The sequence below is a fragment of the Gadus macrocephalus genome, chromosome 20 (assembly GCF_031168955.1).
Source record: "Gadus macrocephalus chromosome 20, ASM3116895v1".
NCBI classification, from domain to species: Eukaryota; Metazoa; Chordata; class Actinopteri; order Gadiformes; family Gadidae; genus Gadus; species Gadus macrocephalus.
In genome coordinates this window covers 20802312-20821805 of record NC_082401.1, presented here as the reverse complement: position 1 = coordinate 20821805, position 19494 = coordinate 20802312, and the positions used below count along the sequence as shown (strand labels likewise).

At 46.8% G+C, this 19494-nt stretch overlaps 1 protein-coding gene across 1 annotated transcript; it reads left to right on the top strand.

The window, feature by feature from the left end:
- Nucleotides 1-82: 82 nt before the first annotated feature.
- trappc10 (trafficking protein particle complex subunit 10) lies at nt 83-19356 on the top strand. Its single transcript, XM_060039337.1, has 23 exons — nt 83-278; nt 1533-1614; nt 1853-1988; nt 4517-4716; nt 5279-5474; nt 6003-6114; nt 6759-7006; nt 7481-7627; nt 8280-8394; nt 9328-9404; nt 9584-9675; nt 9885-10025; nt 10661-10770; nt 10915-11450; nt 11626-11767; nt 12117-12275; nt 13133-13362; nt 14594-14694; nt 14981-15104; nt 15527-15691; nt 16272-16452; nt 16996-17190; nt 17905-19356. The coding sequence occupies exons 1-23, from the start codon at nt 218-220 to the stop codon at nt 18150-18152; spliced, it is 3798 nt and encodes a 1265-aa protein (XP_059895320.1). The 5' UTR covers nt 83-217; the 3' UTR covers nt 18153-19356.
- Nucleotides 19357-19494: the final 138 nt, after the last annotated feature.

Sequence of the window (19494 nt, the reverse complement as noted above, 5' to 3'; positions counted from 1 at the left end):
CTGCACCAAAACCCAACACAAACACTTGTGGTCCTTTCAATGCATGGTCCTGTCCCTTTAATGACGCAGGGCTGACGTGCTCTGTGTTTGAGGTGTTCCAGGAAGTGCAAGGTGGACACGGGCCCCACCGATTCAACACAACTGCATACATAAGCACTTATTAACAACAAGGCTGCTGTTTGGGTGTCATGTTCATGGGGGGCTATCGCTAAGACACATGGAGCCCCAAGAAGAAAAGCCGATCATTTATACAATGGAAAACAAGCCGATCGTGACATGTGAGTGTTTCTTCGCGAGGATCTGTTGAACTCTTCTGCTGCGAGCCCTGACAGCTAACCCGGGCTAGGCTAGCGGAGGATAGCAAGCCTGCACACATTAGGTTGGACTAGGGTGGCGTTTTGACTGCATTTGAGCTAACGTTCGGCTGCCTACAACAGTTTGTTTCGTGGCATACGCCAAAGCCGAGTGTACACATTTCATGAAATGTGTAATTTCAGTTAAGAGCTTTCCAAAGTGACCATTAGGCCTAGCCGTCCCTGGTACGTCACTAGCCGCTGCTGCAGTCTCGGTTACCTGCTGTCACCGAGCAGGAATCCACCTTGCAGCTCCCAGTCAACGACCCACTGACAGCTGGAGCCCAGTGGTCTCGCCAGTACATATGGTCGCATTATATCAGAATACAATCCTAAATCCCTTGTTGGCGGCACTTGCAAGCGACTATGGTTATTTTAAGAATTGACCCCACTAGAGGGGCCATGGTCGACTTTACATTACAGGCTGGTCCATTTGAAGGATTCAGACGTTCGGGTTGTGAGCGGCCCTTTATGTATGTCAACGTTCCCAAAAGCTAAATGTTAATAGAAAATAATTTTACTTAAGCATGTGACTTGTATGACGAATAAACAGAAGCAAAAGCCCTAGGCAGAGGAGCCGTTGTCAATTTAGTCCTGCTGTCATTAAAAGGACGCGATTTTCAGGCTTTTGGCGTTCTTTACGGCAGTGGTGCAACGCTGGTTCTGACGCCTAACCGCCTCATTAAGACATTTTGGAAGTCCTTTTTTATTTTGTGAGATAGGCCTAGATCAACTAGGTTAAAGTCACCTTACTGCTGGTAATCGACACCGTCAGAGTGATTTATGAGTCTGGTTAGAACGCTGAGACGAATGCATCTTCCAGTAACTATGGTTGGCGTGCCAATATGGAGTCTAATCGGATGTTTACTTTGGCTGTACTTTAATTTGGAAGTTGGCCAACATGTCTGTGACTTAAACATAATAATAAGATGGCTGTAAAGTTTAGCTGCATGTGATGATATGTCGCCAGACCGTTGCCATTTGAGTTTTACAGAACATAGTGTGCAGCTGAGCCTAATGTGGTTGTCATGATGTGTGGTTGCACAACGTTTGCTATTTAAAAACGAATGTGCAGTTGACTGTTGGTGATTTGATATTTATTGGATATCAGCCGTTCGTGCACTGCTTATGGAAAGTGACTTTCTACCGGTGCCTCTTCTTCGGGGTCAATCCTTACAGGTGGTGGAGACCAGGCCTTGTTTACATCCCTCTACACCCCATTGGCCCAACAGCTTCCTCGGGAGCCAATGGAATGGAGGAGGTGAGTAGCCCTGCTGTTTAATTTATGGCGTTGGTGAGGGATACATGGATAAATAGATAGATAAAAAGATAACTGATAATGGGAAGTTTCAGGTATATATCATGGACCTATTAATAGTCTATCAAATTATTACCAGTGGAAACAGTTAAGGATAAAGGTTCTATAATTTAATAGGTAATAGGTACTATTGTGTTAGGGTTAGAGGCTAAACACCCTACTTGTTTCATTTTGTGTCCAGGACCTATGGCCGAGCGCCCAAGATGATCCATCTGGAGGCTAACTTTGTGCAATTTAAAGAGGAGCTCCTTCCCAAGGAAGGCAACAAAGCTCTCCTCACCTTCCCCTTTCTCCATATCTACTGGACAGACTGCTGTGTGAGTAGCCTTAGAGATTTATACAGTATGTAAGTGCCTGCCTACAGTATATAAACCCCCAGAAACCGCTTTTTCGTATTTATTAAAATGCCTGTATGCCTGTAAATGTTAGATATGTAGGCTATGCTTAAATTGTACCAATGGTTTGTTGAAAGGTGCTTCTGTCTTAACCTCATATCATGTAAACCTAAGATGATTTGCTTGAGAATGTGAACATCCAGGGACTACAAAAAAAAAAAAATAACCAGTGGGATTGACCAGTTTATCACATATCTTTGGGATATCAGAGGGCAACAAAGAGCAACAAAAACATTGGGTAATGCCACCGAGGCAAACATAAGGGGCATGCTTGTTTTATTCCACTCAATTTGCCTAAGGTGAACGATGTCATATTTTTATGCAAATCCTTGCTGTATTGGAATTTGCTTGTCTAGATAGGCCTATTCAACCAGATCCTGGTCTTTTCATTGGCAATCGGGCTAACCATTCACAGATTTGTTTGATCTGCTTGATCAGCTATCCAGAAATTTGGATGTGAAGCAATGTTTTATCAGGAAGCGGTGTCATCGAAACCCAGGAAACACACATAATGCACACTCGCATTACATTACCCACTACTGGAATAGTTTTGGTTGGCATTTCTTCTGGGTGTGCGAGAAGTAGAGACCTATACCCCTGCCACGATCAATCGCGTTTCATCTGGACTTTCCATTAGCTTGTTATTCTGGCAAGCAAATCAAGGGAGTGTTTAAAATGAAGAAGGACCTGCGTAATGTACATTTTCTGAGGGGCAATCATAGACTGTAATAAATATGGATGGTAAACTATTTTGAGGGTGTAGATTGGCCTTCTTAGGACTTTGCCCTTCTATGCAATCACCATCGGATACCATCCATACTTGGCACATTGCATTGCACTCAATGGCTAAAACTCATGAATATTAAATTCTTCATAACTTTGGAATGAAGTATAAAATGTCAAACAGCGAATCACTGAACACATAATATGGAGATTAATTACCACTGAGATCCTTACTGAACAAAGTGTATTGACTTTACATTACGTGAATGAAATCCATTTTCTATACATTAACTTAGAATGGTGGCATGTCACTGCATCCACCTACCGTGAACCACCCAAAGGCTGTTGGAGGAACTAGATGTTAGTCTCTTGCATGAGGCTTGAGAAACAGGTGGTCATGACTGCCGCTTGTGAGCAATCGGTCATAGTATCAGCTGCAGGCCATGTCTGTTTCTTATCAAGCAAACGTTTTGAAGAACTTCTCATGCATCAGCTTGTTTACTGCAATAAATAATCTTTTTGAGCGGTAGGTTTGTTTATACTCCAGAGAGATTGTGTAACCCAAGGTCAACCGTTCTGCTGATGTTTACAATATGTTGTGTTCATCGTTTATGTATTGTTGATCTTCAAGCAACCAACATTGTAGAATTAAAACCACTTCAAATATCAAGGGACACTGTAAGAGCTCCCTTGTTCTACTCGAGTTGAATGCTATGAATTTATAGTAATGGACAATGATCAATTCATGTCACTGCAAAGCTGTTGGTTAAGTACTATGGAAGTTTCTGATTCCAATCAGAGGATGATAATAATGGCCAATGTTGTCTCTTTAAATGTCCAACCTGGGAACTTTGCCAGGGTGCCTCTCCCCACACCAGAGGCAATTGTGTAAGATTAAAGCACTTTCCCTCTGTTATAATTCATCTCCATCTCAAAGCACTTAACAGGCCTAGGCAAATCATGACTGCCAAAGCCCTCATATTAGGGATTATAGCTGATAGAGTTCCACAAACAAAAGTAGATGGGGAAACAAAGAAACTAGATAGGCAAACCGCTTATTCTATATTGACCTAGTAGGCGAAATAAAGGTGTTGTTGTAGTACACAAGTGCTGATATTCTGCTCTTTTATCATACATCTTACCTGCTTTGTATGGGCTCAATGCTGCCCCACATTTTCTGAACTAGGCTTTATTCCTTTCAAGTGAATGACAATGATATAACCTGGCTCATTCTAGGATTTGTTCTGAAGCACTTCCGAGTCAAGTACACAAATGAGATGTGTACTTTGATCGACTGTGGATGTAGCCATTTAAACATGTGTCTGAATAAATATGGACTCTTATCATTGTCTATCACAAACGATTCTTTGAGCAGTGCACATAGAGGCATTCTGTCAATATTTGGTTTAAGCCTGTTTGATGTATTAGCCTTGAATATGTATTAACCCTTGTTACAATATAAGGGCCTATACTCCTATTTCAAAGCTTGGCCTGTGCATGTTTTCTACCCTTACTACTGACACCAAGCTAATGAGATCACCTGAAACCAAAAGTCCAGTCGAACAGATTTCTCCCCAGCAACAGTGTTGTTAGTGTGTGAATAACGAATAGTCCTTTTTTTCCTCCAACCTTTCAAAACTAGGCCGGGAATCGTCTAACGGACCTGCGATTGTACGCACGTGCTATGAATAACTGACATTTTATTTCTATCTTCTCTTCTTTTCTAGGACACGGAGGCATACAAGGGGTCGGTGAAGGAGGACATGACACGCTGGCAGAACAGCCTCCGCGGCCACGGCTCGGTCGACTGGGTCATCGTCGTCGTGGAAACCAACGATGCCAAGAAGAAGAACAAGACCAACATCCTGCCTCGCTCCTCCATCGTGGACAAGATCCGCAATGATTTCTGCAACAAGCAGAGCGACAGGTAATGGGGGGAGGGACTTGATCCTACCCGGACAGCAGGATCAAGTCCAATCAGTGATTTCAAAATTCACGTTTTTCTTGAAAACTTTTTATAAATCCACATCATTATACCTCCAGGTGCGAGTGTGATTAGCCGTTACAAGCCGTTTTCGAAAAAAAAAAAACATGAATCAGTCTACCAGCCTACCCAGTGGACTGTTATAAATGGTTCTCATCTATCTGTCATACATCTAGGTGGACACGCCCACTTGTGATGTCAGAAGAGGCAGATTTTCATGACGGCTTTTAGCAGCTAATCGCACTCACCCCTAGTGGTATAATATGTCACCTTTAAATACCCATGTCCAAGGGGCAGCTTTTCGCAAATGCATTAGGTTTTATTCAATTAAATTAAACGTTATCGGTATAGCCCTTATTCACAGACACAGTCACAACGGGCTTAACAGGCCATATATTTATTTATGTCATTCACTCATGGGGGTGGGGTAGGCCTTACAAATGGCTTCGCTCAGAGGCGCGGTAAACATCCAAGCCCTAACCCGTCCTCCCGTCCCGTCCTCCAGGTGCGTGGTGCTGTCGGACCCCCTGAAGGACTCGTCCAGGTCCCAGGAGTCGTGGAGCTCCTTCCTGCTGAAGCTGCGCACCCTGCTGCTCATGTCCTTCACCAAGAACCTGGGCCGCTTCGAGGACGACATGCGCACGCTGCGCGAGAAGCGCACGCAGCCCGGCTGGAGCTTCTGCGAGTACTTCATGGTGCAGGTGTGCGGGGATGCAGCTGGCGCATTTGGCCCCGACATTTATTTTGTTTCCCTTTGAAATCGGGATGACTCGAAGCTTCAGTCAAAAAAGAGTTAACGGCTGTGTTTCACTCTGTGTCTGCAAAAGATCGGCATCTAATTAATCTAATTAATATTTTCAAAGTAGATTAATCAGACCATTATTTTGACTTGAAAATATTGGCCTCCCATGTAAAAAGAAAGGCATTTCCAATTGTTTAATCAAATTGGCCTTGAACTTATGAAAGTACCCCCTAAAAGATATAACTCGTGGGCAAATAAAAAAAAACCTTGTTTTAAAAGAAAAAAGGTACAATTCCTACCCTGGCGTATACACGAATGTGATGACTTGGTGGGCTGGCTGTTAAAGTTGCTATCAGCTGTAAGTAAACCATGAAGGCAATCCAAAGGATGGGCAATAGGGGGAGCGTGTCTATCTGAATGATGAAACAAGACCGCTTGCATGGTTCTACCCAAATGGTAATGACCATATGTTGTGTGTGTTATGTAGGAGGAGCTGGCCTTTGTGTTTGAGATGCTGCAGCAGTTCGAGGATGCCTTGGTTCAATACGATGAACTGGATGCCCTTTTCACCCAGTACGTCCTCAACTTTGGAGCAGGAGGTACAGTAAACAATTCCTGATAATTAACACATTTGTTTGCTGGATGTGTTCCAATCTCAATATCTTAGTGTTGTCATATCAGTGAGAATACGATGTATTAGGAAAGTCTGGGCTTACATTCTACAAAGTCGGCACGACTGCATTGTACATAATTTAGAATGTAGTGTGTACATTGTCGTAACTAAGTAGTACTGATGCAAACAGAGAATAACTGCCGCTGTAATCTATCCGTTTTTTTACTTTGATTTGGTAAAACCCGCTAGCCAGATGTGTGTTGTGGGCTTCATTTCAAGAAGAAAAACATGGTTCAAATGTAACGCCTGCCAGCATGGACAAGTGGTCCTCAGACACCAAAAAGCATTCAGCTGTAGAGGATGTTTTTAAGTTTAGTTCTCTAAAATCGATCTAAACCTTTTTTTCTTACTTACTTTGTTGAACAAGTGAAAATTTTGAATGTGAAAATGAGCCAATAGTAATAGTTGTCCTGTGCTAAAGAAGTGCTCAACCTCAATGAGTGAAATCTGAAATAAAGTTTAAACAGGTTAAATAAGAAAGAAACTGTACGTAAGTTACCGGTTATTCATATTATTCACATCCTCCATTTGCATCTCCTTCCTTTCGTCCGTGTCCCCGCCCCAAACAAGACGGCGCCAACTGGCTGGGCTCATTCTGCGCGCCGGTCCACAACTGGAGCGGGCTGCTGCTGCGGCGGCCCATCGACATGGAGAAGAGGGACAGCATCCAGCGGGGCGAGGCCAGCCTGCTGGACCTCCGGAGCTACCTCTTCTCCCGCCAGTGCACCCTGCTCATCTTCCTGCAGAGGCCCTGGGAGGTCACGCAGCGGGCCCTGGAGCTGCTGCACAACTGTGTGCAGGAGCTCCACCTGCTGGAGGTGTGTTTTTAAGCGTAGCCTCGGCCTCTTCCGTTCCTGTGCACCGCGTCACTGACCCATGGGACAAACTCAAATGTATACAAATGGTCAGGGAATAGTCTCGATTTTCTGCCGCGATTAAATGGATTAAGAGAGAACTCCGTACGTTTTCCCGCTGTTTCTGTTAACGAGTAGAGTTGACTGACTTGCGTGATTCTATTCAAAAAATCGTTAGCCTCATAGCATCATAAGTGCCTAAGTCATATTATGGCCAAATTGTGATATCTAACCTAACTGCTCTCTAACTGCTCTCTAACGCTGCTGATTCACGTTGCCTCATTGGCTATATCCTAAGCCTATCAGAGTGCTTTTTACTTTCAATGATCACTATCTGCCTAAGACATCAAGTCCACTTGTTTTTGACAATTTTCATATGAGGCTAACGATATGCTTTATGGGGATGTTGATGATGATGCTGACGACGATGTTGTTTAGGTGTCGGTCCTGGAGGGCGCTCTGGACTGCTGGGTGTTCCTCAGCTGCCTGGAGGTTCTGCACCGGATCGAGGGCTGCTGTGACCCGGCCCAGCTGGCCGCCAACTGCTCGCACACGGTGGGCCTCTGGGCCTACGCTACAGACAAGGTACCGGAAGGGCTGCACACGCCATGCTGCGAACGTTTCACCCAAGAGTGTTGATCACACCGCACTCAGTCAGAAGTCACCTTTTCATGGATTTGTTTTAGTGTTTGTTAACTTTTTTTTCAATAAAAAGAAGATGGTTTGCTTCAACTAGCCCATACAATACGTTTTTATATTATTATTAAGCTTTCTGTAGCCATTTGCTAGGAATCTGTGAAATCTAAAAAATGTTGTTTCATACCTGTAAGATACTGTATCTAGGTGTTGCGCTGAGTCTCCACACGTGTAAGCATTGATTTTGATGTGAAGTTCTGATTCAGAAGTTGGTGATTTCGATTCAAGTTCAATAAGGGATATTTCCGTTACAATACCCATTGCTTTAATATGTAAATGATTGAACTTGACAGGGATCCCTATCATTTGGTGTAGACCATTGCTAAAAGGTTAATGTTTAACATGTATGCCAAAAATAACTTTATTCAAGGACACATAAACAAATGCTCTTGAGTGTTTGTTCTTCGAATGAGTAAACTTGAAGCTCATAAAAATGTATGAACGTTTAAAAATAATGTAAGCCTTTTTAAGAATATATATCAAATCGTTCAATTAAATTTTTTCAGACTTTTCTAACTCAGCCCTCATTGTGTCCCTCTAGCTCAAGTGCCTGGGCGAGCTGTGTGGCCTGGTGTCAGAGAAGGGTCCGACCTCGGAAGATCTGAACCGGACTGTGGACCTGCTGGCAGGCCTGGGCGATGAGAGACCCGAGACCAGTAAGAGGCTGCTCCCTTCATGTGCACGTCACACTTTGACCCTGTCAACCAGACTGTACCACTTAACCCGTGCAGCTCGTCCTTACAACTCAACCAGAAGATCAACAAAATAATGAAATTGTTGTCTTATCGCCCTTTTCCAGCGATAGTACCGACTCGACTTGGCCCGCCGTTTTCTTGCGTTTCGATCACCAAAATGAGGTACCTGGTACCTGGTACTTTTTTAGTCTCACCTCCGTCGACGTTCCAAGAGAGCTGATCAGATTCTTTGGCGTAACGTAAACAGGCTGCTGGCCACTGATTGGTCAGAGAGTGACGCCACTGGACGAATAATGATGAGCGAGACGTCCGAGACACCCGACACCCGACATCTTTAAATACTAGCATCAGCGTTCAGTCAACAACAGTGATTGATTATTGAACATGGCGGGATCGGCGCGCAAGAACTCGCCGTGGGCCATGAAAGCGGTGGAGACGCTCCTGTGTGTAGCCCTGTCTGTTTATGTGTCGCGTGGATAATGTAACGGCAGTTTCGCGCGACGTAATTGCAGTTTCGCGCATGCGTGCTATGACGACGAGGATGAAGAGGTCATTTATTCTGTATGGAAACACGACGTGCCTGGAACCAAAGCAAGTCGTGCCACGCTTAGTCACGGCAAGTTGAGCTGGTACTGTCGGTGGAAAAGAGGAATTTTATTTATATGGATTTTATAGTTGTTCTTTTAAACACTGTAGCTGCTTCCCTAGCTGTTGGTCTCCGTCCAATATCCCTATTCAACAAAAAACCTTTAAAAAGTTCTTTATAGACATGTGTGAGGAACTAATTATTAAGAATAGTATACGCTTTGTGTAACTTGGTTTACATTATATTATATATATTATCGTCCGCTACAATAAATGGTTAAACAATATCTTGTTTTTCCCTCGCCACAGTCAGCAGCTTGCTGAGCCCTTACAAGAAGCTCAAAGAGGCCTTATCGTCCGTGGTGGCCTTCGAGAGGCACTACCTCGTGAGTGCTATTATGGTTTGCTTCAGCAAATAAACGATTTCAAATATGTTTACGCAAAGTCACAAGACACGCTGCCACGCATGAACATTTGTCCTTGAAGTCATTTTCCTATCTAAAAAAATGTCCTCCTTCCCCTTTTCCTTTCCTTCTGCTTTTCCTTTTCCTTCTCTATCTTCCAGGAGCTCTCTCACGCTGCCATGGAGATGTACAAGGAAATCAACAGGCTGAGGTCAGCTAGGCTGGTGGGGAAAAGCCTCGCTGAGTTCTACATGTAAGGAAGAGGGACATTCCCGTTGTGTGTTGCAGCAACATCAACATCCCTGTCCACTTCCTATTTATTCAGCCGTCGTGTGTGTGTGTGTGTGTGTGTGTGTGTGTGTGTGTGTGTGTGTGTGTGTGTGTGTGTGTGTGTGTGTGTGTGTGTGTGTGTGTGTGTGTGTGTGTGTGTGTGTGTGTGTGTGTGTGTGTGTGTGTGATCAGGAGGAAAGGAGAACCCGAACGGGCTGAGGTATTCCTCCAGGAAGCCCTTAAGTCCTACGTGTCGGAGGGGTGGAGCTTGCCTGTCACGCACACCAGGAAAAACATTGCAGCGTGCCAGAAGCTGCTGGGGAGGACTGAGGAGTATCCTTTTCAAAGCCTCGGCCGTCACATTAAATGCGTGTGGAGGATTCCAGGATCGCAGAGTAAATGTCCTCCCAGGTGTACACGACAACCTGCGCTCAATTTACTCATCAGTTGTGCTTAGCTCAGGAGGCAGAGCAGTTGTCTTGTAACCGCTAGTTCGATCCCCAGCTCCTCCTAGCTGAGTGTTGATGTGTCCCTGAGCAAGACACTCAACCCTAACTGCTCCTGACGAGCTGGCTGTCGCCTTGCATGGTTGACTGCTGTCGGTGTGTCAATGTGTGTATTAACTGATTTAAGTCGCTTTGGATAAAAGGGTCTGCTAAATGCTCTAATTGTAATTGTAATGTCAAAGTCCCTCCCAGTTTTCTCTACTGCCTTCTCTTAGCCCCCCCCCATCCACACGTGTTTCAGTGCTGTATGTCTGTTGTTTGATATACCACTTTCCCTCAGTGTAAAGCAACTTTGAGTCCTAGAAAAACACTATATCAATCCAATTTATTATTATTATTAGGAAAGAGGAAATGTTTGTATAACAACACAAATTAAATGAGAAACAATTGCTTTTCCACCGGTTCACTTTGAGCATTGAATCAAGATAGCGTCTGAACAGTTTTCCTTGACAAACTATGTAGCTATCTGCAGACGTGCGCCTTGTTGGCGGGTGATGCAAATCTAACCGACGAGGAGAGGAAAAACTTCTGTCAGGAAATCCTGTCCTTTGCAAGCAAATCAACAGACAAGTGTAAGTGTGCACGTCTGCTACAAAGCAGACGCGCCTTTGCAGCACGCTCATGAGCTCACATATTGTTCATGAGCTCACACGTGCTCGTGAGCTCACGCATTGCATCGAAGTGAATCATCGTCTTTTGTTCCCTTCCTCCATCAGCCGCTCAGAGAGTCACCCTCAGCATGACCGCCTTCGCCCAGCTCACGCGGCTGGAGTTCCGTCCGTCCACGGCCTCCGTGCACTCGGGCGCCGTCCTTCAGGTGGAGCTGAGCCTGCGCTGCCTGATGCCCGTGGCCGTGCGCATCCAGCAGCTCTCGGCCAGCATCCACTTCAGCCTGGAGCAGGCGGGCACCCACGGCCGGTCCAAGGGCCCGCCGAGGCAGACCAACCCGGGCACGGTGCACTTCGCCCAGCCCCACTCCTCGGGGAACGCCGTGCCGGCCTCGGCCACCACGCCCTCGCTGGAGCTGGACGAGATCCAGGACCGCAGCCCCTCGGACAACTCGCTCAACTCCACGGGCATCGTGTGCAAGAACACCCACCTGGTCATGCGGCGCCACGACAGCGGCCTGTCGCCCGACACGGCCAACAGCGTCAGCCCGCCCTCCGTCGCCGTGGACGACGGGGCGCAAATGCTGAAGGTGCAGGACGTGACGCTGGAGCCCGGGACCAACGCCGTCGTGTTCACCGCGCCGGTAAGAGCAGTGTCCATGTGGCTCCCACGGCGAACTGAACGCTGTTGATGTCCTCCACGTTGCTCTGTTTCCCTTTGGCTCCGTCCTCCTTCTGATTTCTATTATTCAGCTCTTCCCTTTATTCCCTTACAATGCGTTCTCATAAACATGCCATTCTTTTGCGTGTGTGTTTCAGAGCGGTGACCCGGGCACGTACACCCTGAGGCAGCTGTGTGCCACGGTGGGCCAGGTCCAGTTTGTGCTGCCCCACATCTACCCACTGATCCAGTACGAGGTGTACTCCCAGGAGCCCCAGCTCACCGTGGAGCCTCTCTCTGGTCAGTGTCCCCGGCTTCAGCCTTTTGATCGGATTAGATCCAAAGCATTAAGTGCCAGACCTCCAAATGCAAAATAGAGGTCAAGTTAGGTCAGATCAACTCGCATATAGACACTGAAACGCAAAGCTGCGTGAAGATGCACTCGCACGACATAAGAGATAGATCACGAAGCACTGCATGACATTTGCTCTGACGGGACGACAAAAGATGATTTCATTGTGTTGAACCTTTGCCACACCCTCTGACTCATTCATGTCTCCGAGACCAATGACAAAGTCAGTGGAGGAACGTGTGCGGTGTCTGTCCTGCGATTCCTGAACAACGCTGCCTGACTGTTGTGTCCGTGCAGAGCCGCTGCTGGCCGGCCTGCCCCAGAGCGTGAGGTTCACCCTGCTCACGGGCCACTACGCCGTGAAGAAGGGCGACGCGCTGCAGCTCAGCAACAGCGACGCCATGCCCCTGCTGCCCTCCGCCGCCTGCAAGGCCTCCATCCTCAGCCCCACCAACGGTGAGGCACCGCCGCACGCACACATGGATACAGTCAGTAAGGAACCACGTAGACAGACTGACCCACGGATACAGTCAGTAAGGAACCACGTAGACAGACAGACCCATGGATACAGACAGTAAGGAACCACGAAGACAGACTGACCCACGGATACAGACAGCAAGGAACCACGTAGACAGACTGACCCACGGATACAGACAGTAAGGAACCACGTAGACAGACAGACCCACGGATACAGACAGTAAGGAACCACGTAGACAGACAGACAGACCCGCCCACGGATACAGACAGACAGAACCACCCATGTAGACAGACAGACAGACACACAGACAGACAGACAGACAGACATACAGACCCACCGACGTATACAGACAGACCCACCCATGTATACAGACAGACAGACAGACAGACAGATAGACCCGCCCACGGATACAGACAGACAGGCAGACAGACCCACGTATACAGACCCACAGGAAAGGAAATATCTTTGCAAAAACAATTTATACAAAGGCCTATTTAATTCACTAGTAACGTAAAGGAAGGTTATATAATTTGATATTATGATCAGGGTTGATTTTCCCAAGAACCTGAGCACTGAGATAGACAACAGAGGGAGAATCCCTTTAAGGGACAACACTTTTGAATGATTAATTAGATTTTCAACCCTACTTGGATTGAAACCTTCTTCTTTTACTTATTTAATCTCTGTGTGTGTGTGTGTGTGTGTGTGTGTGTGTGTGTGTGTGTGTGTGTGTGTGTGTGTGTGTGTGTGTGTGTGTGTGTGTGTGTGTGTGTGTGTGTGTGTGTGTGTGTGTGTGTGTGTGTGTGTGCGTGCGTGCGTGTGCGCGTGTCTGTAGAATGTGTGGGCGAGAGCTCCCTGTCCATCCAGTCCTCGGAGAAGGTGACCAGCATCAGCCTGCCCCCCACCCCTCCCTACCACACGCTGGAGTTCCACCTGGAGGTGCTCTGCGTCATCCCCCCGGGGCCCGACCGGCCGCCCAACGAGAGGCTCACCAACGGGGAGGTGCGCCACCGGCCGCGCAGCTACAGCCATCCCGACACCCCGATGACGGCCATCGACCAGCGGGTGAGTTCCACACTCCCACCCGGTCTTTTCGCTCCCACAGAGCTTCTACGCACAGTGCAATATACATAATCGCAGGGTTTCCCACAGCAACGTACAGCTGAGGGCCCAAGCGACACACGCCTACCGTCAGAACTATGATGTCCCCAACAAATTATTCAAATAAGGGTTAGCCTAACCCTAATATTACACACAGTGTATAATAATCAAAACTTCATTCACTCTCCATGTACATATCAGGCTGCAGGGCAACAGTCTGACGGCCTGCATGAAGCATGAATCTAAAAGTCTGCACCTGCTGATAGAGAAAGAGAACAAAATATGAGCAACTCAAGATGCAATTTATAAACCGAGTCAACATAGTCTTGGTAGCCAACACCCACACTTGCAATTGTCTGGTCTGTTAATTAGCTGACAGGGTTTTATGACTAAAGTGGGTCCTCTCCTCATACGTCTGCTAATGTTATGCAGTTTAAGCAGAACTGCAATAAGTTAGGCTTTAACTGTTCAAGTTTGTGTTTATTATCAATCAAATACTTTGTAGAAAATTGGTGGAAACTGGAAACTGATTGTGTGTTTGAACAATGGCTGGTTTAAGGCAATGCACTTTTATTTGTATAGCGCATTTCTTACATCAAGCAGTTCAATGTGCTTTACAGAGAAAAAAACAACGGTATCATTTATAGTGAAGAAGTACATGCAAACAATATAATGAAAGTTGTTCAATGAAATGACACATGTACTATAAAATAAAGCGAGAAAAATATGAAAATGAATGAAAAAAAAAAAAAGAAAAAAGGGATGGCTGGTTTAAGAAGCCTCACCTGGTCCAAGTCGGACTCTGGGGCTGGGTGACGCGGCGCACCTGTATGCACAATGAGCACAGGTTAAACCATGAATCACCTATACACTCTCAAAGAGGTCTACGGCATGCAGCATGCTACACCTGCTGTGTCATTACACTCAACCGGTTCCAACATCTTTGTTATGGAGGAGCCCAGTTAAAGTCGCCTAGGTGGAATGTGTAGCATCACAATTGCTACACTGGTATTTGATTAAAAGCCTCAAATTGACATGCACTTGCATAACTTGAGCTAATTTCCCATTCCTCAAAACCAGTCCTGGCAGTTTCCTTTCCAAGAATCCTCCCCAAAACACTGAAGCCTCATTAAGAAATGATTGAGTGTAGTGCCCGCGGCCATCGACCAATCACAGTGTCTGTTGTCACCCCTAGATGTCTATAGACTGCCCCTGGTCCATCTACTCCACGCTGCTGCCCCTCACCTTCTACATCCCCTTCAAGACCAAACACTCCCTCCTCTCCGCCGGAAACAGGTGACCAGCCCATTGCTTAGAGAATACATATCAAATGTTACCATTGTATGCTTGTGCCGCCAATATTGGAAATGCACCCATAAACCTCTTGGGGCATTAGTGGGGATTGGCACTTGCAGTTAAAAAGTGAAGTGCTGCCCTGTATCAACAATGACTTTTCTTTTTTTCATGACATTTATCGATCTCTCGTGTGATTTCCCGCACCTTTTGCGCCCTATTTGAATGCACATAATTTGCTCTGCTGAAAACCCTCCATCTTGATGCATCACCCTTTTGACCCTCTCAGGAAGTACATCCAGGTGTGCGTGCAGAACGTGTCGGACGCCAGCTTCCAGCTGGCTGAGCTGAGTCTGTCGGAGACGCAGGAGGCGTCGCTGGAGCTGCAGTCCCTCAACACTAAAGCCCCGCAGGTGGCCGTCACAAACTCACTCCTCCGCTCTTACTCAGTTTGTGGCTATTTCATTTCTTATTTAGGTCTCCTTTACTTTGAAAATGACTCTGCCGAAATAGTTTGTAATGACGTCATCTGTTTCATCCTTTGACCGTTAGTTCAAAGGCCATTGTAAGGACACTGTAGACTAGAGGTCATGTGGATAAAGGTATTTGTATTTAAAAAAAGCTTTCTTGACTGGGTCACTCAAATTGCTACACCCCTTTAAAGGTGTATTTATAAAAAATCAAGACTTTTCTGTGCCCCTTTTTCTTGACCTTTTTAAAAGTTGACGACAAAAATGATGTTGATCTCGCATACCAAAAGCATCACTGTTTGGTCCTCGTTAACAGTGTGTGTGTGTGTGTGTGTGTGCGTGTGCGTGTGTGTGTGTCGGTCCAGTTGGTGTGCAGTAAGCAGAGCGTGTTTTGCCTGTGGGAGGTACGGTGGAAGACGGACCTTCCCTCGTGTCTCCAGTGCGTGTTCTCCGCCAGCTTCTCCCCGCTGGGCCAGCCCGCCTCCTCCTTCAAGCCCTTCCTCTACCAGTTCCAGCTGGAGAGAGTCACCGTAAGCACCGGCCCCCTTTCATGCTCGCTCTTTTAATTAGGGGTGCACACAGACACATACCCGGTGGTGATGTAATCAGATCAGGGTACGCTTCCCAGTGAGAATAATGTAAAGAAGCAATCCTAGTCGGACGAACCGGCCTTGATTTTTGGTTTAGTTATGCCACAGGGAGACACGTTAGATGGTTAAATGAATTTAACACTTGACGTTCTATTGACCCAAATCTGATGGTCCAATTTAGTCTCACAAATCGGACTTTGGCTTCATATCTAAAGTATTATGTACACGTGTGGTTGAACTGGGCGATTTACTTTCCTTCGCTTCATATTTGTTTGGATCAATCATGTTCCTAGAGCTTGGGATCTGCAAGCATGTGATTGGCCAACACAAACTTGGCCACACGAATGATCTTTCCCCCTTCTTCCCTCAACGAAACGGGAAACAATTTGGAACTCCGCGCCTATCAGTTGTTTGTTTTTCCGGTTCAGGCTCTGTGCCATCTCAGTACAACTGTACCGTTATGGAAATGGAAAAAAATTAAGTCTGAGGTTCCATTAAGGCGTTGTTTGTCCCTCACCAGACCCTGTACAGCGTGCGGGCTGAGATCCTCCCTGCGGTTGGGGAGCAGCAGTGTCGCTCTGGCACCCTCTGTGGGCTGGAGGTGTGCATCACGAGGCTGACGGAGCCCGCCGAGGGAGAGCTGGCAGAGGAGGGCAAGACCGACTCAGACGGCCTCCGGACCACAAAGCTCATGTATGAAGGTAAGGAAGCCTACATCTAATGTTTTATAACGGTGAGGATTGTATCCCCGCCCCACGTTGTATTTGTTGCAGTATTACGACCACGAGCCTAATAATATATTTTTTAAATCCATCGAATATTTTTTGTTTGTATATTTTATGTGAAATTGTTCATTTCTTCAATAAGTTGCTGTTTAATAAGTGGGGGAATGTACAGCGAACTGTAATAAATAAACCAAACCTCAATTTTGGGGCTTATGTAGCGATATTGTCTCCCTGTAGATTATCCATTTCATTATGACCCATGGGCTGGTATTGTTTGGTATTTTAATGACCGAGGTGTTGGAGGATGACCTGCTGGTTTCAACTGATTTTAAAAGCTGTGGCCCAGCTACAAGCTAATTGAAGTCATCCCTTTCAGCTCTGTGTTCTTGTGACAATTCAGACAGTAAATGGCAGAGCGATCAAATCAACAATAGCAATACATAAAACAAAAGTGGCTCAGCGTTTGCGAACAGAGGGATGTGTAGCTAAACTGACGAATCGCATCGTTACATCATACAGTGGCCGACAGCAGTAGCAACTGGGCGGTGTGTGGCAAGAGCTCCGGCATGGTGTCGATGCCCGTGGCGGCCAGCGCCTCGCACAGGGCGCACATCGAGGTCATGCCCCTGTTCGCCGGCCACCTGCCCTTCCCAAAGATCAAGGTGTTCAAGTACCTGCCGCACACGGCCACGCAGGCCATCCAGCCGGACCCTGGTGAGTCCCCACCCCTGATGTGTGCTAACAGACCTCCACCCAGGGCTGGGCCATTACGTGACATTACATGTGTTGAGCTGACGCTTTCGTCCAAAGCGACCCGCAGTAAGTGCATTGAGCCATGGCGATGTGTTGGCTAAAAAGTGTGAGAATCCTAAAAATAAAATTCATTATATAAGCAACGTCAATTGCTTTGAGTGCTACGATATCGAAACATCATCATTTTCTATATGCAATTTATTTTGGGCTGAAATCTTTATCACAATACAAATAATTTCCTATCTCAATGACAATATTATTAATGTTGAATGTTCTTGTGAATATCCTTAAATTATTGTTATTCGTATGATATTCAAGGCTTTGGTCTGAGTTCGGCCACAAAAGCAGTCCTGCTACATTGCCCAGCACTACCTCGACCACGATGCCACTGTAGCCCGTTTGATTGGGTCAGATCGGAGGAGACCATCAGAGGTCTTGCGTTTAGACTTGGCTCGACAAATGTCCTGCACTGTACGAGGGTCGGCAAACCGTCCTCATTCTCACCATCACGGTGGTTACGGGGGATATTAACGAGGCACGTCAGCGCTTCTTTTTGCATTTCTTACCCTTTTCTTTTTTACATTACGTCTAGTATGTCACTTTTGAGGTAAAATACCTAATAGCAGCACTGAGGACCCATTCTTACCTGTGTTTGAACCCTGTTGCCCCCCACAGACAGCTGCGTGGAGAACGACACCCTCTCCCTCCTGGACAAGAACCTGGACGACCCGCAGGGCGACACGGCCAGCCTCCGCAGCCGCGGCAGCGTGCACTCGCTGGGCAGCGGCGAGCAGCAGCGGGGCCTGCCCATGCCCCGCCTGGAGCCCTTCGGCCCGGGGCAGGTGTTCAACCACAGCCACGCCCAGCAGGTGCTGGTGCTGCCCGCCACCGACGACCACATCATGGAGGTCAACGCCACGTGACAGCCCCCCCCCTCCCCGGCCCCCACCCACCCGGTGGCTGGACTTACTACTACTACTACTACTACTACTACTACTACCACCACCACCCCTCCTACCAGCTCCGTCCTGAGGTCCTCACCGCCCGACGCCACCTCACCTCACCTCGCGCCCCCCCCCCCCCCCCCCCCCTTTACACGGCACTGAGCTGGCCTTGAGCACTTGGCGGGGGGGGGGAGGGGGGTTGGAAGCCCCCAACCCCTGCAAGAAGGACACTTTATCGTCAACGGAGACGTCCCCCCCCCAAGAACACTCAGCGACGGACGAAGGACATCTGCTGCTACTGCTGACCCCCCGTCCGTCCGTCCGTCACCCGTCACCCTACCCTCATCCCTCCATCACTCCCCCCCCCCCCACCCCCCCCACGCACTTCCCCACCTAGCACATTAAAACAATCTAGAAGATCTATATATTTGGCCGCTCATCTCATACGCGACAAACAAAGTCCCACCCCTTCCCGCTCTGTGGAACTCTGAATGTTCGCTGTCCCATGATGCTTTGCGGCCACCTGTTGCCAAACCCTGTGCCAGACGTTCGTGGCCAGGGCTAATGCAGGAACAGTGTCCGCCTCCCTTGAAGGAAAAATGCTAGAATTCAGATGCACCAAAGCCCCACATAGCCAGTAGTCTGTAACGCAAGACTACTGGGAGTTGCTCGACTACTGAAGTACTGTATTTTGACTGTGTGTGTGTGTGTGTGTGTGTGTGTGTGCGTGTGCGGGTGTCTCTATGTCCTCATAGGAGTATGTGTGATCTAGTGAGTGATTCTTAAAACTAAGGATGAGCCAGTGGACAATATCTATCTATATTGTCTTTGTCCGTTTTATAGTTTGTGTATATCTAGTGCGTGTGTCTCAAGGGGTGCGTAAGCGTTGCTGAATCTGTGTCTGAGCTATGCACACGTATTGTAGGACCTGGTAGAAATGAATGAAAGGATTACTCATGGAACAGAGTGTCACCTCGAAGCTGACCGTAAAAGCCCTTCCTCACCACATTGTAATTATACTCCATCTCTCTGGGCACTGTACATACTGGTCTGTAAATAAATGTGATTTCAATCTTCAACAAAATCTATGATTTCCAAGTATATATTAAAAAAAAGCATTGGAGTTGACTTTGTGCAGTGGGGTTTTGTAAATAAAAAATAAAATAAAAATATAACTTTATAACTTTTTTCTACTCTTTCCAAATGACAAGCAAGTTGTCAAACTTGTGCAAATATATTTTAATTGGAATATAAAGAAATCAGAAAGTGAGGTACTCAATATCTCATCATAGTAAGTATGTAGAATTCCTGAAAACTGTAA

Coding starts and splice junctions, on each gene's coding strand:
- trappc10 (XM_060039337.1), top strand. CDS start 218: ATGGAGCCCCAAGAAGAAAAGCCGATCATTTATACAATGGAAAACAAG. Junction 12,276..13,132: donor CATCCTCAGCCCCACCAACG/GTGAGGCACCGC, acceptor GCGTGTCTGTAG/AATGTGTGGGCGAGAGCTCC. Junction 14,695..14,980: donor CTCCTCTCCGCCGGAAACAG/GTGACCAGCCCA, acceptor TGACCCTCTCAG/GAAGTACATCCAGGTGTGCG.